Here is a 24,574-nt window from a genome sequence, read left to right as displayed (position 1 = left end):
AATTGTATCATTTAAATTTTAAATTGCAGGTGACTGACACACTTACACAAAAAAAGGATACTTACTAACAGCACTATTCTAGGAAGTGATTCTCAAACAAATCCATTCCAAATAGCAAATTTGGATCATGAATAATCAAATTAGGCTCAGTTAGGAAAAATTTGGTTTAGCTTATTGTCTGCTTGCCTTAAGCATAATAATTATAGTTGCAGAAAAAACAAATTAACATAAGTAAAACCATCAGTAAAGTATAAATTTCTATTGTTACAATTTAGAGTGAAGTATATAAAGTGAATTATAGTATTTTAGATAAAAATATTTAATTGGTTTCATATGTAAGGGGGCAGGGAAACCAGGATGTAGAGAATTGACCACACAACAGAATGGCTGACTCAATTATTCATCTCCAGGTATTAGGAATAAAGCAGTAAAACAACTAATCACAAACACTAATTTGTTGGTGTACCGCCATTACCCAACAAGTACAGTTTAAAGGCCATATTGTATTTTAAGAGATAAGCCACACTGTCAAAACACATTGATTTTAATTATATTCTACCGATGAAAATAACCTCTTGGAAAAGTGAAATTGTGTTTTTTGGATTATTTATGCAAGACAGATATTATTCACCAAACATTACCAAATAACAAACCAAGTTTTATCAGCATAGAAAACTTAGAATGCAACATAAAATGGCAGAAATTCGGGAATACAGTCTATTAGGAGTGTTGTATTGTTATTTATTAATAAGAAAATATGAGTATTGGTTCACTACTGCTTTCAACAATTTTTTAAAAATTCACTAGAGGCATCATTTCAAACATCCTGGTAGATTTTTTAACAGGTTGCATTGCTTTCTTCTATTAAACAGATGATAACAGTTTTAGGAGTATCAAAACTTGAAGCAAAATAAAACCCATGGCCCCCCCCAAAAAATTACTAATTCACTCAATGATTGCTTTCTGCATTTATTTTCTATGGCCCTTACATGAAAGTCCACAGTCTACATTATCTTCTATCATTATTCCTGTTTACACTGTTGAAAAAGGCACAACCAATTCGGTATTCCATTTCTTTTGCTTCTTGCTTCTGAAAATCTAAAGTAGTTTGTCTTTAACCTTATAGACTTGCCCTCCATATTTAAATTTCTATTATAGGCATCCTTTAAATGAAATTGCATTACATAATTTGCTAACCATTCCAATTATATAGTTTTCCTCGAATATAATTCCATCAAAGCAGTTATCCAAAATAATTCTTTCCTTCTTGGACTACCTCTACAAAAATATAAACAGTACCTCTCCAAATAACAGTGATGGGGAAAAAAGAAAAGAAATGGCATTCTTATTTTTCTACTGTACTCTCCTGCAGTTAATTCAAATATGCAAAAACTATCCAAAGCATGTGAGAAAAAGGAATAAAATCATGGAAAAGGAAATATAACACTAAGTTTTTTTCTTAAACTAACTTCTTCCACAGGGTCAGTTTCTTGAATTTTTACACATTGCTAGATTAATTAGTTGTGTACATCACTTGTATTCAAAAATTAATTTAACAAAAATGTTTATTTCACACAACTATTCATGTTTACAATCAGGTCTCTATTTACAGCAAACATACATAATGTCATAAGAAACAATACTGCAATGCTTTTGAAAGTTAACACGAGTATCATCAGTCTGAAGTTAAGCTCTGAAACTTTGTAAAGTTTACCTAATTATTTAAATTGGTAAAGGAAACACTGAGTTATAGCAAATACTCAAAGGTCTGAATATTACAAAACTCTTAAATTTATAGAAGGCGCAAAATATCCCACATGAAAAAGTGAGTTCACAATAAGTATTTTTTTTCTAAGACACAAGCTATCTTTCAAAGATAATATAGTAAATTTTGATCTTTGAACATCTGAAATATAGGTTTAGAAATACATTACACATTTGTTTAGAGTTACTCCCAAGTTGAGAATTATGTACACTATCTGGTTTGTGATTGTTCTAAATATGAAACTTTGGTCAAACAAGAAGCCAAAAAAGTATTCCTTAACTGATTTAAAAAAAAAAAGAGTTCAGATTTTTTTGGTTCTGGTCAAAACACCAACACTAACAGTTTACACATGGAGCCAAAAATTTTCCCTTCAAAGACTTACTTCAGTCACAGTGTACTGTCTACTTTTTAAATACAGATACTGTATTTGCTGTAAAGCTCTAAATACTGTAGGTCATTTTGAGGTGCTTTTGCCACTTAAAAAAAAATACACACATTTGCAAAACTGGGTAACTCTCATATTGTTCCAAATTCATATTTTCTAGTGATTTGTATAATATTTCATTATGTTTATTGGTCAGTAATTAATTTTCCTAAGAGAATCTTTCAATGATAGACTTCAATAAACTATTATGTCTATCATTAGCCTGATATTATACTTGCAGTATTTTATTGACAGGGAAATACTCATTTTTAATTTCCACAAAAAAAAGTTAAGGTAAAAGTCACAGTAACTATTCCATACACATACACAATCTTGATTTTAGGTTTTAACCATTATAAAATGTTTTCAAATGAACCTGTTCTATATAACCTTAACTTTTTGTTCATAGTTTGCATTAAGTCTTACTCAAGGAAAACAACCTCAGTAAATAACCTCTGTTTTGCTTTTTCAATCACAAGATTTTCTACTGGCTTTAGTAACTCCATTTTCCCTTTAGTGTCACAGTAAAACAAAAACAAAAAGTATACACAAAAACAAGCAAAAAAAAAATTCCAGATATTACCTTATCAGTTAATAAACCACAAAATGAGTTCTTTGGACTGCATAATATGTAAGCCATTGTGTGATAATTCCAGGTCTTCACTGGAGAAACATTTAAATTTTAATTATTTCATGAAGAAGACAATATTTAAAGATTTGGATGACATTACCTTCTTAAATACACACATTTCAGAAAAGGAAATACACATTATATTTTTTATATTGACTTTAAATGAAAAACAACAATTTCCAAACACTGACCTAAGAGCATACAGGGAAAAAAAAGGTTTAGGAAAATATGCTGGCAAATTGGATTAGGTATGGAAGAATCTACTAGTCCTATAATTTACTGACTACAGACAATTCAAATATTGCAACTTTGGGATCACTGAGATCTCACTATTTTTCTTTCACCTCTGACTAAAGCCAAACTTAAATGACTAGAAACAAATAAGTCTACAAAATACATAATATATTTTTCTTATCTGCATATTATAACCAGATCTGGGCTATACTTCATAATTCCATTTGCACTAGAATTGACAGTCTATCATAGATTACTCCTGTACAAGAAGATATTTTGGAAATAGCTAAGAAGCAAGATACAGACTTAGCACTTATTGTACCATAACTAATGTTAACATCACCATGGCATCATTTTTTCCTCTCCATAAAATTAAAGTATATGCAAAATTACTTATGAATGTCTATTCCATTTAACTCTTATATGTTTCTTAAATAACCAAACTATGAAGGGCAACGGTGTTACACAAAATCCTATTAATTTAGTTAACTAAACCCATTCATTTAGTCAACTAATAGTTTCAGTGCAAAGAATCTTTAAAAGTATACCTGACTATATAGTCACAATGGCAAGGCTCATCTGAAATGAAGAGGTATTCATTCCTTTTCTGTTAACCTTAGAAAATAATTTTTAAAAAGGGAAAGTGGTTCATCAGGCTGCATGTTTTTGAAAATATATATATATGTATATGTAAAAATCCTGAACAAATCTGAGTCAATTTTGATGTAATGTCATCGGATGTTCATGGAAACCTTTGAGATCAAGAGGTATATCTTTAACAAAGTTGAGAATATAGTCTTAAGTAAACATTTAATACACAATGCCAAAGTAGTTGCTTTTTTTTTTAATTTTTGTACCAAAACAAATTATACATTTAACTTTAAGTTAACATTTTTCTTCTTACCTGTGCCACAGACCAATAAAGTACTCTGCATTAAAATTCAAATCTTGAAGACAGTAGTACAGCATTGAAAAAAATATATAAAGCAGCTCAGATACATTTAACCTAGATTTTACATTTCCATTTGTCAAGTTAGAATATAAAAAGTAAGCTTGAAAATCAACTTCAAAAATCTTATTTTTCCTTCAAGAAAAAGTATGAACAATCTGAAAATGATCAACTAAATATGAATGAAACATTGTACAGAGTCATTTTCATTTAGTGGTTGCTAAACATACCACTCCCTCCTGGAAATTACTGAACCATCTACATGTGAAACTAAGTCATCTTCGTTGTCATCATAACTTTCATCACCAACGAACTTCATTCCCATTTTTATATCTTCATAATAATCCATTGGTCTTTCAAACCTGTTCAGATTGTCTACATTGTTCCACTGAGATTTATCAGGTTCTTCTAAATAGTCTTTAGATATTAGATTGTTAACTGGATGCTTATTTTCTTTTTTTACACTGTCAGCGTAAGAATCAAGCTCATCTTGATGAAGAACATCAATTTGTGATTCTTTTTGCATATCTGATGGTGGAATGTAGTTCTTAGCAAAGTAGTCACCACGGAACGTCCGTCTTCTCCTATAGAAGAATATTCCAACCAAAACACTTACAAGGATCAGGAAGAGAGCCCCACCCACTGCACCACCGATAATGGTGCCAATTGTGCCATCCTTAATTGTTGCCAAAGTTGACAATGGGAAAGGCAATTTTTTAGGTGGTGCATCTACATCTTCAAATTCAACTGTTGAGAAACGCCACTGAACTGTAGGTGGTAGGGTGGTAGTAGTAGGAGGATCTAATGGAAACAGCAAAGATAGACAAGACACAGAAAGGCAAAGAATGTCAATGCAAGCTAAATCAGTAGCAAGTTGAAAAGAAGGCACAGTTGATGGATATATACATAGTAAAAAATAGTTTTTCATTCTTAATTTGATAAGACTAAGGTGCTATGTTACTTCATTTGACCAATATACTTAAAAATTACAACAATACCTGGTCAGTAATCATTGGTCTACCACAAAAGAATTAAAGAAATTACATATGGTATAACCCCTTAAACTATTATATTAAAGGTTAAGTTATCAAGCATTGCACACCAGGAAGGGGGACTACTTGCTTAGTTATATAAATTATGTTCCTGGGAAAGGCTCCTATATAATTACGATTTAAGAAATATTAGAGTCAAGACAATTTAATTTCTCAGCCAGTGGCAGAGGGGAATAAAATGAAAGAAGAGAATCAATTTTTGTTTTGTTTTGTTTTATTTAAAAGAAAAAAATTAGGTTTATTTAAATTTTATATCAGAAGCATATCTTTAAAGAATGAAAAACTATACATTCTTGGTAAGTGGAAAGAATAAGCTAACTGTTTTAATTATTCTCTCAAAAATATTTTTCTTTAGTGAATACACTGTCCAAATTTTGGAAACCAAAGAAGTATTAAATACAGATCATTAGTAATTTTGAAAATAAAGCACATCACATTCTCACTTGTTTAGATGAACAGACCACACCATGAGAAAAAGACATCTAAGTATTTTAGGCAACTAAAAAAAAATTCCAACGCTATCTTTAAGAAAGAGATTCTTTCATAATGTGTGGAATCAACATCAACAGGAATGGATAATATTTTAGAGAGAACATTCTAATAATGCTAAAAACATTAGATGCAAATGATCTTGCACAATGCTACTGTATTACCATGGAAATGTCCATTAACATCGAGAAGTACTAAATATGAGTCATGAAAAATAAACATTGGTTAATTATCAATTAAAGTGGTATTTTAGGACACTTTCCACAAATTATGTTGTTTTAGAAGAAACTACATGTTACAAAGGTTTAAATTCCCTATATTATAAGACTAGATGACCCAAATGAAATAATTTTGTAATTTAGATTAGCATTTGTAATGAGTTGGTATTGAAAAACTTTTTTAAAATGTTAGAACACACTAAATCTACATTGGGAAATTATTCTAGTGTTATAAGCTGCAGGAAAATACTTACTGAGGCCAGTTTCATCATGGAATGCCGTATGTACAGAATATGATGAGAATTTAGCAGGTACAGCATATATACTGTTGAACATATAATATTAACTAGCTTCTTATAAGTTTAAACATACATAGGACTTTGATTCCGTGAAGCATATCAAAGAGGTGAATATTAGTTCTTATAGTGTTCATAAGTGAAACAGGATTTTTAAAACTGCGGGAAGATACACTAAATAGGAGAATGTGAAGTATTCTTGATATCTAATCTCCATTAAGTTCAGCTTGAAAAGAAAAAATTATAGGAGTTATAATATAAAAAGTAGTAATTATTCACAAAAGATTTAGCACTTTATAAAATGAGGCAAAGGATTAAATGATTTTTCCTAAAGTGTTTTTTTGGAGGAAATTTAAGTTTCAAGTAGCAAAATATATCTTTGGAAAAAGTGTGTGTGTGTGTGTGTGTGTGTGTGTGTGTGTGTGTGTGTGTGTGTGTAGTTCATTTTTTAAAATGATTTAGAACTATTATTAAATTTTTTTAAAAAAAGAGTCAATTAAAGCCAGACTTTCTGAAATTAAATTATTTGTGTTTCACCTTTTTAATTCATTCAATTTATATATCCTCATAATCTTCTTTGAAGATTAAATTTTTTCCAGAGAAAGATTGAAGTTTTTAATGCTCATATTTGACTTCAATAGTCATTAAATTTGCATTTCTTCCTAATCTTCTTTAAAGAAATTTGATTTTTTTAAAAATTAGAAATAAGGAAATTTTTAGAAACTAGTTATAAATATTAAATAAGATGTTCTTTTTCTCAGTGGTGTACAAATATTCTGTGTGTGTGTGTGTATTTGTACACACACACACCCCACATATATGTGTAATCAACTACAGTCTCAAAGAAAACACAAAAACTAATTGCATCTTCCCATGGATGAATTGGATATGAACAATCCTTTACATATGTATGTACACTTCACCTTTCCCAAACAGTATATGTTTTCTAAGGCTAATTGCTCTTCTTTTTTTAATGAGAAAACTACCAGTCAAGATCAATTCAAAATGAATCTGAATATATTCCCATAGAAGTCTGATTACTTTAATGTCATGTCAGTAAGAGTTACATCCATTCAGGAACTTGGAACAAACACACACTGAACAATGTAAACACCTTTCAGGAAGAACAGAGAAAGGAAAAGAAGAATTATGGACAAGCAAGCTACAAAAAATAATCTCATTGCTAAACGGGTAGTTATTAACTTTTAGAAAATGAGATTCAATTCAATTGAATAGTTCAATAATTCAATTCCACCATAATTCAGCAACACACATTATAGTAATAGGTGAAAATAAACTGAGCAATGTAATGGTCAATGGAATGAAGAACATGCTGTTATCTCTCTTTGCAGTACTGCATAATAAAGAAGAAAGGGAGAACAAGAATCACTGCAGTGATTCATATAATCATAATGCTGCCAATGAGTTGGATGGACATGGTTAAAATAAAATTACAGATGGAACACACAGATTAATGACTAAATTTCCAGGACAACAAATAGCTGAGTAGCCTGGAGACACAGAGCTCACAATAAAACTTTTTGTCCATATGCATAAAATACAATGGACTAGTTTCATTTATGGAGGGAAAGATGAGGTTAATTTGGAATCAAAATTCAGCACAACAAATGATCTGTAAGAAAGTGACTTAGAAATTATAAAAAGGCAAGGAAATTGCACAAGATCTAAATCATTCCAATTTCATGTGATATTTTAGTTGCTATTGACAATTAAAGTAAACATTTGTGCCAAGTGGTAACATTCTTGCTCCCCTCAGTCTATCCATAAGAAGAAGAAAAAAAAAGATTTTGGAAAGACAGCAGGAGACAAAATAGAAATGCTATTAAGCAACCACAGAGAATCTAAGAATTTTAAGATTTAGATGGAAATGTAGACGTCACATAAAACCACTTCCCACAAAATTCCAGGAATTCACATTCTTTTAGAAGAATACCCCTAAAAGATATTCATCCAACCAATCTGAAACTACCTACTGTTGAAGAGCTAACTAACTTACATCAAGCAGGGCACTCCATTTCAGAAACTCTATTTAGTCCTTCACTGTATTGGGGGGGGAGGAATCTGCTTATAACTTTAATCCACTGGTTCTATCTTGCGTTTAGAAATCACATGACAGAACTCTAACTTCCTTTGCTTAAAAAGTCTTCCTAGTACAGTCCCCAGTTCCTCCAAATGATCTTCATCTGGCACTTTTCTAGACCTTTCACCATCCTGGTCAATCTCCTCTAGACAGGAACCAATTTGTCATGGTCTTGTCCCATATGGTTAATCCATAATAGGACAATTCCTTCCCTCATTCTGGACAGTACAGTTTTAATAACATAAACCTCAGATTAAAAGGAAATAGAGTGTGATGTAGTAGACAGAGGGTTGGCCTTGGGTTCAAGTCCTAACTGACAAATACCAGCAGCATAAATCAAGGACAAGTTATTTATAACCCCAATGGTTCCAAGAAACTCTCCAAGACCATAAAAAAACACTACAGAATTGCTGATTTGCTTTGGTGGAGAAAGTTTTGACCATGAAAGTTCCTTACAATCATGAAATTATAAGTATTGCATTTGGTCTTCCAACACGACGTCCTAACTGCTCCTCAGCCCCTCTACTCCCTCACCAAAAAAATGAAAATGCATACATATATAGGCCTTCATTATCTCATACCTGGACTATTACAACAGCCTACTGGTCAGTCTCCCCGTCTCAAGTTTCTCCCTTCTCTGGTCCATACTCCACTCAGAGGTCAAAATGATCTTTTGTAAAGTGTAAGACTGACTACGTCACTCCTACTCCAATGGCTCCCTATTGCCTCTAGGATCAAATATAAAATCCTCTATTGTGAATAAAAGTGTGTTGGGATGGATTTCTACCTGAAGTAGAACATCACTTCTTAATAACTTAATAAATGATCGATTTTACATTCACTTTAAATAAAGACTTCAAGACCACAAAGTATTAAAATTATCAAATTTAATTTTCAGTTTTTCTTGCTGGGATATCTATATGTGAAATGAATTCTGCTCTGTGTATATGCACATTTTATATTCACGTCTTCTACTAAAGTCCTTCTACACTGATTCATAGAGGCACAGATATGATGCTGAGTTCTGGAAGGCCAAAACAGTCAAGCACAAGCTTTAGCAAGTCCAACTATGTTAGAAAAGTTTCAAGGTACAGGTTTGATGTGTTGTTCAGGGGGTCACCAAGAAATTGCCCACCATATGAAAAAATTTTTTTGGCAACAGAAACTCAGCCAACTACCTACTAAGGTATGAAACAAGCAACACTTGGATGAAGTCACTGATCCTTGAACTCACATGTACACACACACACACACACACACACACACACACACACACACACACACTCTCTCTCTCTCTCTGTCTCTCATATGACAGTGTGGCACACCAGAAATGAAGCTACACTAGGAAAAAAAAAAGTTTTAGGATGGATCTAAGCTCTGCCACTAGAGACTATGTTGTTTTAATAAGTCAATTCCCCTTTCTTGGCTTCCTTAGACCAGATAGTTTCTAAGGTCACCACCTTAAGGTCTAGCTCAAATTATATGACATTATATATGTGTATAAAACTGATACTGAATCATGATGATGCTTCTGAATTATGATGCTGACAGATATGAATAAGTATAATTTCAAAAACATAAGACATAAGGAAAGTGATGTTAATGTGACTAAAAGAATTTCAAAAACTAAGTTTTAAAAACAGAGATTTTAAAAAATAGTCTGGAAGCAAAATAAAAATAATACCAGACTTAAAAATCTATCATATCAGTATAATACAAACTATATTCTATCACATAAAAATTATAATTTATTCTTTCCCAACGTCAAGGCATATGGTCAAAAACTATAGCATTATGTTTTTACTAATTCATTCATAGACAGATAAATACCTAGCCAATGCTTGATCCTACTTACAGATACCAACACAAAATAAGTTTTTAAAGTCATTTATAATGATATGGAAGGTCCCAAAGTTGTACACTTTAACATAAATTTTAAAAGATACAACCAAGCATGAACTCCCAATTCTCTCATAACAAAACCTAGTCAGAATATTTAACTGCAATTTTTATGGCAACAACTAATTTGGAAACTGAAACAGAAAAATACAATATCTTTAATTTCACATAAAAATATTCCTAATTTGATATCAAAGTGTCTCAATATGGAAGTCTTGATCTGTGTAACAGTTATTCCCAATAAAAATAAACAAGATATCAAAAAGTAGGTCATTTGTTTGTAGAACTTTTCTGTCCTGATCAATATGTTAGCACTCTTGACCAACAGGACAAAAAACTCAAAGCAAATGAAAGGGCAAGAAAACCTTGTTTTAGATTAGCTGGTAGAGGAACAAATTATTTTAAATAACCATATTTTATTAAATCTGTTTTCTCAAAAATGCTTAACCAAGGAAACCCAATAACAACACCAAAAAGGATCTTTATTTAGCTCTAATTAATACCATTAGGATATCTGATAGAACACTTTAAAGCAGTTAAATGCAGGGAAATGGCAACTCACCTAATATGTAGATAACCTTTTGGGCGCTTCGTTGGCCAAGGGAATTTGTAACCTTACAGACATAAACACCGGAATAATTGTAAGTCAGTGGATTGATAAAATACAGAGTATTCTCTGAAGTCTCTAAACCGTCAGGCCACTGTCCATCCAACCTGAAAGATGTTCAGAGATGTTAAAGACATTTCTAGAATACATTAATACTCATTTATTATGATCCAAAACATTGTTATTATTTGAAAAGGTATAACATATAGAAAGCTGGCCTAAGAGTAAAGAGTACTTGGGTTCAAGTCTCTACCCTGATGCACACTGGTGGTGTAAGCCTAGGCAAGTCACTTTACCTCTGGTAACTCAAAAAAAACTAAGACATTGATTATTGTCAAACTGTAGTAGTAGAGGAAGTTTTTTTTCCCCTAGAAGTTCCTATACCAATGAAATCAGATATCAGATCCAAAACATTTCAAAGTAACATTAGCAAAGGAAATTTTATTGCTTAAATACTGTTATTTGCAAAATTTGTAAAATATTTGTAAAATATCTCCCCAACCTCTCTTAATTCCAGTTCTTTCCCTCTGTTAATCATGTCTTATTTATCCTATATAAAACTTGCTTTGTATGTATTTTTTTTGCATGTTGTCTCCCCCCATTAAATTGTAAGTTCCTTAAGGGCAAAACCTTTGTCTTTGGCCACTTTTTGTACACCCAGCACTTATCAGAGTCCCTGGCACATGGTAATTTCAAATGTGAAGGAAAATCATCCTAACCAAACAGCAGTTTTATAACTCAGTAGTCATATTACTTGAATCACAAAGACTATTAATGTTTTTTAAGAGTTAAGTCAAAAAATCAGAAACAGAGGGAAAAAAGTTTTTGAAGATTATTTCCACTTTTATTCTTTACTTAGTAGTTATTTAATAGTTGCTGAATTGAGGTAAACCACATATTTTTAAAATGTCAATAAAATTAGAAAATGCCTTGGATGTAGGATCATTCAAAGGAAATCAACTCAACGAACAGTACCTTCTATAATGTGGAAGGCACTGTGCTACGAATAGAAAATAGAAAACCCAAAACAAAAAAGGTTTGGCTTTCCAGTAGTTTCTATTGTCCCTACAAAACTGTAATAAGTACCTAGATACAGAAATACAAGGTAATCTGAGGGTGAAGAGAACAGTAACATTTTTGTAGGTAAATCAGGGAAGGCTTTAAAGAGGAGATAGCCTACTCAGACCCTAAGAGGGTAGATAAGGACGCTAAGGGGAGAATGGAGGGAAGGAAGGAGTACACTGAAGTCAGAGGATAAAGAAGGCAGGAGACAGAATGCTGGCAGCACAAGAAGGATAAAGTAAAACTAGAGAGGAAGCTCATAACCAGACCGTGATGGCCTAAAATGTGCTCAAGACTTTACATTTTTTCTTTATTGATATCAGGAGCCACTGACAGCTTTTCAGCAAGAAAAGAACACAGTAAGACACGTGCCTAAGAAACATTAATGTCAATAGCTATGAGACCAATGATGAAGGTCTTACAGATGAATCAAGAATGTTTCAGTTCAGGTGAGAAGTGAAGAAAGCCTGGACTGTCCTTCCAACTGTCCCTGTACTTCATTCCCTCCTGAATCTAGAATCTTTCCTTATCATATAAGGACTCCACCCATTCATGATTTTCCAGACTATCATACCTGTCCTAATCTCATTTTATCCCTTCAAAACCTTGACTCTATAGTTATCCAATTCAACTTTCCAGTATTCTCTACCTTTAAATCCCTTGAGAGGCAGGATAAGAATAGAGAAGCCAAGAACAACTGGGTTCAAATCCAGCCTCAGGCACTTACTAGCTGTGGGACCCTGGGCAAGTCATTCACCCTTTCTGTGCTTCAGTCCTCTCATCTGTAAAACACATCTGATGGTCGTTAATGTCCTTTTCTAGTTCCAAAACTGTGATTTTATTAACCTGCTGCAGCCCTGCCCTTCCTACCTTCCCCATATTTACTCATTTCCAAACTCTAACAATAGATTATTCCCACCATTCTGGCTTTCTCCACTCCTACTGTAATGCCACTTAATCCCACTGAAGGAAGTCACAACCAGGCAGCCTGGGTCTGCTACAAATCTGTTCTCTATTCTCTAGTGAGCCTGGGCAAGCCAACCTTGTGTCTCTTTTCTGAATGACTCTATCACTGACTAATTCCCATCAGCATCAGCAGGGTACAATGAAGAGATGGATTTAGTCTCAAAAGCCTAAACTCAAATCCTGGTTCTGTGGCTTAATAGTCCTGTGACCATAGGAGCCACTTAATCCAAGTCTCAGTTCTTCACCTGTGAAACAAGAAAGGAGAAAAAGATGGCACCTTCTAGATGGCACCATTGGATGGAGGACTTTAAGGTACCTCCCAGCTCTAAATCTAAGATCTTATTATCTGCTGCAAATCTCCTTAAGCTATCAACTTTACTCTCTTTCCTCTTACATATCTGCTTATTGAAAAAAAAAAAGTCACTCATCAGGAGCAATCTTTTTCTCTAATTACCATCTCTAACTTATTCAACATCATCCATCCATTCTCTCCCCTTTGCCCTAATCTCGGATAAAGGACATTTCTTGTCATGTCCTATGGTGTCTTCTTGCAGCTTGCCCCTTAGAGTACTTCTTTACCTTTCTATATCAGACTGCGTAGTCTATATCCTTCCCAAGAATCAAAGGTCCAATTCTAATACTCTCACCTATAATGACTGATGGAACTTAGAGATATCAATTACAGAAATGAAAAGTGAAAGATATGAAGTTTTGCCATCTGTACTTTTCAAAATATATTTTACAGAAATTTTCCTCCTTTAAAGTTCAAAATACTGTTACCTGCTCCATTTAGACTGTGAAGGTGGTGGATTTGCATCTGCATTACACTTCAGATTAACATTCATTCTTCCAACAAACCAATTCCCATCATACCCTGTGACTGAAACTTCAGGGGCATCTATAAAACAAACATATTACCAATGAAGAACACAATATGTCATCTGAAATGAGTTTACAATACAAATATACTTAAGACATGTCCATAAATGAAAGATTTGTCTTATTTATTTGGACATATAAGTATAACTAATATTCTAATTTTATGAATAACAGTGAAATGAGTTCATCTGAAAAATAATTCAAGAACCAAACTGTCACCAAAAGCAAAACAAAAGATCCAAGAGTTCAAAATAATACAGTAGATGGTGGTGCTAATAGTACTACTAATACCATGTGACCATTTACTTAGTGCTTTAAAGTTTACAACGTAATTTACACCTATTAAATAATTTGATTCTCAGAAGTACTGCTGGTATTATTATTTTCATTTTTCAGTTAATAAATAACTCAGGAGCATTAAAACCTGATTTAGAGTCACCCTACTAGCAAGTTATCATCAGAGGTAGGAATGAACCTTTATCTTCCTTATTACTCAGCATTACAAGCTAAGAGCCTTAGGAGGCACATAAAAATAACAAAAAACTTTTCCAGAAAGTATAGTAACTAAAATACAAAAGAAACCAATTTTCAATGGCCTATTACAAAATTCTTTTGTGAAGATCTAGTTACTTTCCTTTTTTTCCAAAGCCTAATAACCAGGATTTAAAGTAAGAAGGAAGAACGGTACACACACACACACACACACACACACACACACACACACACACACACACAATGTGGAACAGAGATAAAAATATTTAACACCTGGGTAATAAAGAAGACAAGATTCAAGATATTGTGGGTTTGGGGAACAATGTTAAAGGAGAACTGGCCTACTAAAAGCAATTACCTTTGGGGGGGGAGAACAACAATATAATCAAGGATTCAATAAGTTTGTCTCACAAAGTTATAGTTTTACATACTAAATGGAAATGAAAAATGGTAAAACTGCTCACCCACCCTGCAGAAGCAGTAAGAATAAAGGCACATTGTTAAACTCAAAGTTGGTTAAAAATAATGATGACATTTATAATAATGATGTCCCAAGTTTCACAGATGAAAGAAATAAAAGATGCCAAATGGAAGATTAAATCAGAAAATTACAATACTTAGTTTTTTTAAAAAGCACTGTTGTATCATTAAAGTGCTCTCATTAAAAGAGTGTCATGTTAAATGTCTACATTTTTGTATGAATTGAGACATCTTCCCCCAAACTATGTTTAAAAAAAAAAAAAGAAAAAACCATACAGTTCAGGGGCAGCTAGGTGGTACAGTGGATAAAGCTCTGATCTTGGAGTCAGGAGTACCTGAGTTCAAATCCTGGCCTCAGACACTTGACACTCACTAGCTGTGTGACTCTGGGCAAGTCAGTTAACCCTACTGCCTCACCAAAAAACAAAACAAAACAAAACAAAACAAACAAAAAAAACACAAACCAATTCAGTGCAGGAGGGAGGGGGAATATACCACCACCACCACCACCACCACCCCAACCCCAAAGCAACATAACCTGCAATTAGGGAATCCAATCATTATAAAAAGCCAATTTTAATTATTTTAGGATTGAGTCAAAAAACTATAAAGAAAATGTAAGTGTAAGTTTATTACAAATACTACAAAAAAATTCTATTTAAGCTTACATACAGGAAGAAAAATAGAAGAAAAAATTCCATACTAAAAAGTATTTAAGGATGGGAGCTGAAATGTATGAGTTTAATAAAACGTTAAGAGGTCTTGAAGGCTATGCAGACGTGAAATAAGATTCAGTTATCTGTGTTCTCCCTGTTTCTCTCCTAGGAACACTTTCAGAATTGAAATTATTGGAGAGTTAAAGAAGAAAAGTCATAGAATGGATATTATACCTGAATACAGTGCTCATGTTTCACAGCAAGTAAGAAGACACACTCAGGAAGTGATCACTCTTAGTGGTCAGTCAATAAACACTTATTCAGCACCGACTATGTGTCAAGCACTGTGCTAAGCACTGGAGATTAAAAAAAAAAGAGGCAACAGGCAGCTCCTGCCACCAAGGAGCTTTTAATTTAACAAGGAAGATGACAAACAGAGAAGCTATATACAGGAGAAAGAGAAAATAACTAAAGGGATGGGGCACTAGAATTAAGAAGGGTTGGGAAACATTTCTGCAGAAGATGGGATTTCAGTTGGGATTTAAAGGAAGCCAGGAGGCAAAAATGAGGAGAGAATATTCTAGGCATGGGGGACAGCCAGGAAAAATATCCACAGCTGTGAGATGGAGTATCTTAATCTGAGGGGAAGGATAGAGGAAGGGAAGGGGTGGTTATGAAGGGCTTTGAACACCAAATAGGATTCTGTAATTAATGGTGAAGTTGTCAGCGAGCCAACAGAGTTTATTTTGGGAGAGGAGGGTGAATTCAGTTGATCCTAGACCACTTTAGCAGCTCAATGTAGGATGGCATGGAGTAAGGAGACCCTTAAGGCAGGCAGACCCACTAGCAGGTTACTGCAATATCATAAGCACGAGGTGAGGAGGCCTACACCACAGTAGTGGCAGTGTCAGAGGAGAGAAGGGGGCAAAGGTGAAATCATGAGGCCTTGGCAAAAGATTGGTTGGAGGAGGAGGAGGAGGCAGGGAGAGGAGAGATGGTGAGAAATCGAGGAGGACAGCTCCTAGTTTGTGAGCCTGAGGGACTGGGAAGATGGCAGTGACCTCGACAGTCACAGGGAAAGTAGGAGGGGGAAACGGTTAGGGAGAATGTTAACGATTCCTGCTCTGGACACACTGAGTTTAAAATGTGTATTGGACATTTAGCTGGAGATACTGAAAGGCAAATGGAGATATGAAACTGGAAGTCAGTGGAGAGATTGGTGAAGGACAGGTAGATCTGAGGATCATCAACACAGAGATGATAATTAGATCTATGGGAGTTGAGAGATCACAACATGAAGTAATATTAGAGGGAGAAGAGATTATCAAGTAATCAAGTTGCATGTCTAGGTGCAAATTTGGAACTGGCTATTAAGGATTTGAGAGACGTGAAAATAGGGCTGAATCTGACCACAGATGTTTGGGTGTCATATGAGAAAGGACAGAATAAAAGGTAGTTTGAAGGAGACAATTAAGAAGGAACTGTTTTTAAATTTTTTTATTTAATTAACTCTTATCATTCTGGAAAAAAAATCAGCTAAAATTTAAAAAACATTAGCCAAGATCAAAAAATCACAGATCCATAAATTTAAAGCTGGAAGAGACCCGTGACTATTTGGCTCAATCCCTTAATTGAAGCTCAAGGAGATTAAGGGACTGGGTCAAGGGCACAGATACAAGAAGTAGCAGAACCAAAATCTGAACTTAGGTCTAACTAACTCCTAATCTAAACTTCTCTTTACCATTCCTAGGATTTCTTAGATATAAACTTCAAACAATAAAATTACAATGCATAAGACATAATGTTTCCCAACTTATTTTTATAAATGTAATATGGATTAATTTTAGCAGAAGTAGAAAAAAAGGTAAGGTTTTATTTTCTTTAAAAAGCCCACTAAGTAAAAATTACACATATATTGTTTTATAATGTTAATGGGGGATGGGAGCAGGGAGAGGAACCTGTGTTACAGGTGTGAGAATTCCCTAACCTGATACATGCAATAGCCCATTCATATCTTAAAATTTCAGAGCACTGTCTGAGGCTCAGAGAGGTCAGTGACTTCCTTATGGTCCCAAAGCTAGTAAGTGACAAGGGCAGGATTTGAACTTGCCCGTGAACTTAATTTTATGACTTTCAAAAGCTTCACCTTCACAGTACTCCCTTTTTTAACCAATACCACCAGGTTAAAAGTATTCAAGCTTATAATTAACTAGGGGTCAGAGAGATCACCATCAAAACACATTTTCATGAAAACCGAATAAAGAAAATGAAAATTTAGTACCTTGAAAATCTGAACAAATACCTAAAGTGAGAATTTCAGAACTTGAGCAAAACTGAAGATTATTTAGTCCCACCCTCTTATTTTGTAGATGAATAAACTGACCCAGAGAGGTGTGAGGTTGGGTCCCTAAGACTGAAGAGCAAAGTCAATGGCAAACCTGCCAATAGGACTCTGTATCCTGACTCCCTACACTGTAGTGTTCTTTCCACATCACCATATTGTTCTCCAGCAGGCAAAGATTACTTTATTGTGAAATCCAAACCAAAATTTAAGACAAGTTCAAACAGTTTGGAAAAGATAAAAAAGGCATAAAGCAAGCACATAACATATCAAAAATCCCAACATTATGTTTATGCACACACACCCTCAAAACTTACTTCTGTTCATTGCCTACCCAGATTTTTTTGTTGTCACTGAGGGCAGGGGGAGGGTCTAGATACTACCATTTAACTCCTTACCTTCACCCAGATATTTACATCTCTTATCATCTAGATCACAAGTATAAGAATTAACACAGCCAACTTTTCATTTCAGTTAAGTACCACCAGAATAACTACCTTCAAAACAATAAAAAAAACAATTTTCTGGTGCTATACAATTTACTGTAGCTATGTCAGATAAGTATGAAGTGACAGATTGTTTACAGTGAAGTCTCATTAGAATACTATGCTACAAAGCAGAATTCCATAAAAAGGTGGTTTGGTTTGGTACCACATTTCAGGGGTCTGTTAGCACCATAAGGATGCAATTATAAAACTGTTTCTCATCACATGAACGTACTGGAATATACTGAAGTCACGCTTCAGAATATTAAGTGTACAAAGAAAAGGTAGCCCCAGTTTTCAGACAAATCCATGAAGAGCTATGTAAGTTTAAGATCAATACAAAGTAATAAGCATGAAGTATGCACTCAAATACTTACTAATGGATAAATTGATAAAAGATGGTACTTGTTTATTACCAATATGAAAATTTTCTGGCTAACTCCCAAAATTTAATTCAGCTGAGCCCTCTTTTAAACTCAATGTTTAGCAAGTGCAAAAATAAAGTTTATGTAAAAAATGTCAATGATAAAGCAAAATTCTAGAAAAATTAAAAAATCATCAAAATGTTTTAAGTATATATAGCATATATTCTGAAAATATCCTAGAAGAAAAAGATGATATTCAAGAAATACCTCAGTGTAAATAAAATGAGTGATGATTTACAGTAAATATAGATACTACTTACATTGTATATCCAGCATAAAAGAATATCGAATTTCCTTTTCCAAAGCAGGATGCCTCACAACACAAGTAATACGTCTTCCTCGAGCAAATTTGGTTGGAATAAGTTTATATTGGCTTACAATTGTCACAGTCTCATTTGGAAAAGAAGTTATGGTGGATTCCATTTCACCAAGATCACCTTCCCAGTCAATCTGTGCAACTGGTTTTCCAGTGGCTGCTGTACAAATGGCTGCTACGGTTTCATTTCCACCATCAATTAAAGGGTATGGTCCCTTTTTTAAGCTCACAGTAGGTTCAACTGTTTAAATTGAAAAAAAAAAGTTAAACTTGAAAATTAATGTTTATTCAAATGAAACCAAGCACTCCCAATATGTACAGCTTATGATCTACCTAATACCACTCAGATTGGTAGCTTCCAAGGCAGTGCCATTGTAGACTCTGTAGGTGATTTGACATTTTATCAACTTAAAGGAGGCTGGGAATAAATCCCATCAACAAGTCCTGGTTTCAAATGTATCCACACCAGCATTTGCTGACTTTGAAACAGGTACATCTTAATTCAGGTGTTAATTTCCTAATTTCCTAACTAATATATATCAGTTTGTAACTTCATTAGCTTCAAAGTCAACAAAGATCACAACCTCTAAATATAACAGTACAGGAGGGTCTTCAAAAGGCACTTTGTCTAAAGAGTTTATTGCCCTATAGTCAAGTTGGTTCTGGGCCAGCTTATGTAGCCCATCATCAGGATTACAACTAAAGCCTTTCCCGATTAGAGAAGCATGTTCTACTGTGCTCATTTTCTACTGGTCCAGCCTTTAAAAACCCAAGATCAGCTTACATTGTGATATGATGGCAGAGTGGGGTTTTAGGACAGCGTCATTATTAAACTGGAGCTGCATTCTTATTGGAAAAAATTGGTTTCAACATGTAATAAAAAAAAAATCATACTTAAGAATGCAGTCTTTTAAAATCAAAGTGGTTTTGGGGCAGCTAGGTGGCGCAGTGGATACAGCACCAGCCCTGAAGTCAGGAGGACCTGAGTTCAAATTCGGCCTCAGACCCAACACTTGACACTTACTAGCTATGTGACCTTGGACAAGTCACTTAACCCCAATTGCCTAAAAGCCAAAAAAAAAAAAATCAAAGTGGTTTTGCTTTTAAAATACATCAACAGTGACTATACAGATTATTACTGTTCCCTTTGAGTTAGATCCGTAACAGATGTAATATGTATTTTCTGATCCCCTAAATTAAGTGTAGGAATTTCTACTTCTAAATACAGAAGTCAGGTCTTTTAAATTCCCGAATATTATCTCATTTATTTAAATACCCCTGATGAAAGCTATATTAGCTATGGTATCATTAAGTATCTTTTATAAATTCTTTACTATGTGGGATAAACAAGGTATTAGGCACCAAAGCAGCATTTTTCATACTTTGACAAATACCCACTTAAATGTAATAGTTTTCCTCTAAAGTAGATATATGCCCCAAAGCTGCCTCTACTCAAAAGCAGCAATGGGAGGCCTGTGAAGGACTAGTAGTGGGAGCGCAGATAGACGCCATCTGTCAGAAAGATGTTCACAGTACCTAATCTGCTAGGAAACAATTCTAAGACTAAATAAATCGGGATGACCTAAGTGAATGGCAAGGGTAAAGGCTGACCTATACGGTCAATTCTGAATTCCTCCCCTTCCCCGAATGTCATTTTTTTCCCTTTTTCCCTACTACACCTAGAATTTTATACTATCAATCATCTCACAATCCTACTAGAAGTCTAAATTCCTACTCTCTATATAAAAAGCTTTCTCCAAGCAGATGAAGCAGGTCCCTTTTTAAATAACTACTGAAACATAACAAAAAAATCCAACAATTAGAATGAAAGTTTCTAGAAGCTAAAGACTACTATTTCTGATTTTTTTTTAATCCAGCGCTTAGTACATAGTGTCATAAGGTCATAGATTTACCAACGGAAGGACCTTAGATGTCATTTAGTCAAAGTCCTTATAAGGATATGGAGAGCCTCTGCACCAAAATGACATGCCCCATGTTCTACAGGGAGTACCATATACGGACAGGATTTAAAACCCTTTCTTCTGACACCAAATATACGTTCTACTGTACTACTTCAGATACTTTAATTGACATTTGTCAAGTTGACTATGACATGTATAGATAATGCTCTTTATGCCATCTCATGACAGAACCATTTTTATTTGTGTATGCTCATCATATATTAACACAAAAAATTTTGTTTTAGGTTGTAATTTCTTAAGAGCTTAATATGCATATTCATATTTCTTGCATTACAGAACAGCTAGAACAATCCCATAACAATTTATTAATTCTAATAATACCTGTTAGGAAACTAATGGGGTGGAGGAAAATGTTAACAAAAAATTATCAGTTCCATTTTTTGAACATTCTTGACTTTTTTTTAAAGAAAGGAATTACTTATTAAGAAGTACTTTATGAGGCAGCTAGGTGGCACAGTGGATAGAGCACCGGCCCTGTATTCAGGAGGACCTGAGTTCAAATCCGGCCTCAGACACATAACACTTACTAGCTGTATGACCCTGGGCAAGTCACTTAAGCCCACTGCTTAGGCCAAAAAATAAAAAAAAATTAATAAAAATAAAAAAAGTACTTCACTACTTTAAGGATGCTGAACCAAATAAATATTCTACAGTCAGTTCTAATATATAGTTTATCTCACATTGCACTGTTTGTTCCTTTTTCCTTTAGATCACACAAAGTAACAAAACACACACACACACAACACACAATCAGAAAAGGTAACTTAAAATAAATTCTCTTGCTCATTCAATTCAACCAGGCTACCTTCCTCCCAACTAAAGTTTTTGCTTTATACCTTACCATCTCTGTGAAATCTTTACTAACAAAATCTGGCAACCAGAAAGTCTCTGTCCCTTTCACAAAAAGAAAAGCACCTTTTCATCCAACCCACCATTCTTATCTCTAACCTGTCTCCCCTTAAGCTGTCAAGTGTTTTTCTTACAGAAGAGGGCAAAGGGAAAAGTTTTGTCTTCACTAATCTTTTCTTTATAAAAAAGATGCTTTAAAACCTGCTGAGTAGGAATCAGTTTTAAATTTTAATTACAGACAGACTCCTAGCACAAGGACAAACAAGAGTTCTTATATAAGTTCTTTGGCTAAATCTTATCCAAAGCCTATATCCAGCCAAATTCACAATTAATGATTAGTTGAGATAGCAACCAAGGGAAGCTACAAAAATCAAAATGTTTCAATTATATATCATGTTTTCTTGGAACATATCATTTTTATATATTTCATTTAATGGTCACAATTGTTTCAACCAAGTTATTTAGACTATACCCTTGGTTTTTATTACATTTGAATTGTTTCATTTTTAAATTACGCTCAAAATAACTAGGACACCAGTGGTGACTCTGAAGATAAAAGTTCCTCTAGATCCTGTCCTCTCCTTTCATTCCCACTGCTATCAAGCTGAAAGCTCTTTTTTTTTTCCTTTTTGGTGAGGCAATCAGGGTTAAGTGACTTGCCCAGGGTCACAAAGCTAGTAAGTGTCTGAGACTGGATTTGAACTCAGGTCCTCCTGACTCCAAGGCCAGAGCTTTATCCACTGCACCACCTAGCTGCAACATTCTCCCCCATGATAATATATTTACCACAGCATTTATGTAGGTGTATGTATTTATGTAAATTCTCCTACATATGAATGTCACACAATACTACTGTGCAATAAAAAAAAAACAAATATGAGGAAATGAGAAACATACAAAGATCTGTAGGAATGGATAAACTGAAAAAGAAGATAACACATACAATGACTTTAACAATGTAAACTAAAAGATTATTAAAAGTCTTAAGTTAAACCAAAGAAGGTGGTAGGAAACAGATAATAACCAGCTCCTCTGGTAAAGTGGAAGACAAACAGGAAGAATATTGTATACCTACTGAGATAATTGTAATGGATGTTTTTGCTTAATTGTGGTTCTTTGTCAGAACCGTCAAGGTGACTGGCACGGTAGCGTGTGAAACAAATACGAGGTGAAAATAAAAGACATCAGTAAAACTTACTTTCAGGACTCCTTTCAATCAGAGTCATCTCCCACTACCTGTCACTTATAGCATCAGTTTGTTCATCTATTAAAAAAATCATTACATTGAATGACATCTAAGGTTACCTCTAGTTCTAGCATCCTGATTCTACGATTCCTCTGAACTCCCAGCAATCTTTCATAACATATATGTGTACTTCTTGCACTGTTTTTTAACTTTTCACGTATTTGTTTTGTGTCTCAACCAGACTAAGTTCCTTCAAAACTTCTCTGTATTCACTTACTCTATTCAGCACCAAGACACTGGTTTTTTAAAATACATCAGAGACCTAAAAATCTATGTTAAAAAAGCTACCTGAAGCATTCAGAAGTTTCTAAATTTATTTTAGATACACTCACACCAAACATTATAAAAGCTGGAGAGGGAAAACCTATAATTGTACAAAATACAGAAAAATATCTGTTATAAAGGCCATCAGTTCAAAGAAAACCAGCTGAGGTGCCCAACCTACTCTGCTCTAATAAGTGCTTTTTTGATCTATTAAATGCAGTTAAAATATTCTCCAGCTATGTGAGAAATGTGAATTCCCATTTACCAAAGAAACAATTAGAATTTTTATGCATTATATATTTCTTGCTATGACACCTTCAACAATTTCATTGTAGTGAAATACTATACTTGTAAAGATTAGCTTCTGTGTCCTTTGGACAATCTACACTATAACCTGGTTTTCTTAACTCGTAAGATTAGAAAATCTGCGCCTTCCGTATAAATGAAATGATGGCAACGCTTTAAAAAAAAAACCCAACAAAAACCCAGTTGTGTGAGATAAATACTATCATAAGTACTGGATGAGGTGTATTTGCTACATATGAGTATGTAGCAAACACTCCCCCCCTTCTTGGCCTTTGCTCAGGATGTCTCTCAGGCATAAATGGTCTCCCTCTCCCTCTCCCTCTCCCTCTCCCTCTCCCTCTCCCTCTCCCTCTCCTGTGCTATGGATACAGAGACAAACACAGAAAACTAACAATAAATGTGAAAACTAAATTATGAAAAAGGCAGAGTTATAGGCTATTATTTGAAAACTTTTTTTTTTAAAAAAACCATATACTATTAGTTTTTAATTTCTTTTAACTGAATGATTGCCAGTTATGTTACCTAGTTAGCCATGCTAAATTTCTAATCAGTCCGTCAGCCGAACAATTTAACTCTCAAGAAAGCTTTCTTATAACTGGTCACTATCTTATCTTCAAGCATTACAACTGCACTGCCCTAATTAAGCCTGTCTAAATTAATTCATAGATTTGGTAATTAAACACAATTATTTCTAAAACTTCATGGAAATGGAAGTAAAAATTATATTTCCTAACAATTAAGTTCAAGAAATCTATTTAAATCTAAGAATAAATTTTACTTTAAAAACATAAATTTCATATTTCAAATATAATTCAGATAATATATCAGATGTTTATTTAATTATCTGAAAATATCCTGTATTTCACAAATTGCAAGTCACTAATGACAGAATCTACCTTAAATAATTTTGATTACTTATTTAATAATGAGTCAGAGGAATACTAAGGCATTTAACTGGTTGTTGTTTTTTCAGTTTCTGCTTCTACTCTGGGAAAATGCTACGAAGAACTGATTTGCAAACAACCTTTCAAATGAATGTGCAATGCTGAGACACAAAGTCAGGGAAATTCTCAAGAATTTTTGATTGAAAGTTTAAGAAAATTTAAATCATCTTACACCTTTTATTTAAAACTTCAAAAAAGTTCAGAAGTATAGCTCTC

At 33.8% G+C, this 24,574-nt stretch overlaps 1 protein-coding gene across 3 annotated transcripts in view; it reads right to left on the bottom strand.

Moving 5' to 3' along the window:
* NECTIN3 (nectin cell adhesion molecule 3) overlaps positions 1 to 24,574 on the bottom strand; it is a 197,569-nt gene that overhangs the window by 137,972 nt on the left and 35,023 nt on the right. For 2 of the 3 annotated variants that reach the window (XM_021007156.2, XM_078146700.1), the window contains exons 3-5: positions 18,712 to 19,008; positions 13,474 to 13,591; positions 10,621 to 10,772 (exon numbers count right to left, since the gene is read on the bottom strand). In XM_021007156.2, coding sequence (XP_020862815.1) covers positions 10,621 to 10,772; positions 13,474 to 13,591; positions 18,712 to 19,008 — 567 coding nt within the window. Of the gene's footprint in view, positions 1 to 1,547; positions 4,805 to 10,620; positions 10,773 to 13,473; positions 13,592 to 18,711; positions 19,009 to 24,574 lie in introns of those variants that run through there. The other variant, XM_078146698.1, reaches the window with a different exon arrangement.

Source organism: Phascolarctos cinereus, unplaced genomic scaffold (assembly GCF_003287225.1).
Source record: "Phascolarctos cinereus isolate Bilbo 61053 unplaced genomic scaffold, phaCin_HiC Scaffold_726;HRSCAF=1367, whole genome shotgun sequence".
In the NCBI taxonomy this organism is placed as follows: domain Eukaryota; kingdom Metazoa; phylum Chordata; class Mammalia; order Diprotodontia; family Phascolarctidae; genus Phascolarctos; species Phascolarctos cinereus.
Note: the sequence above shows the minus strand (reverse complement) of the source record. Positions and strands in the feature narration are given on the sequence as shown.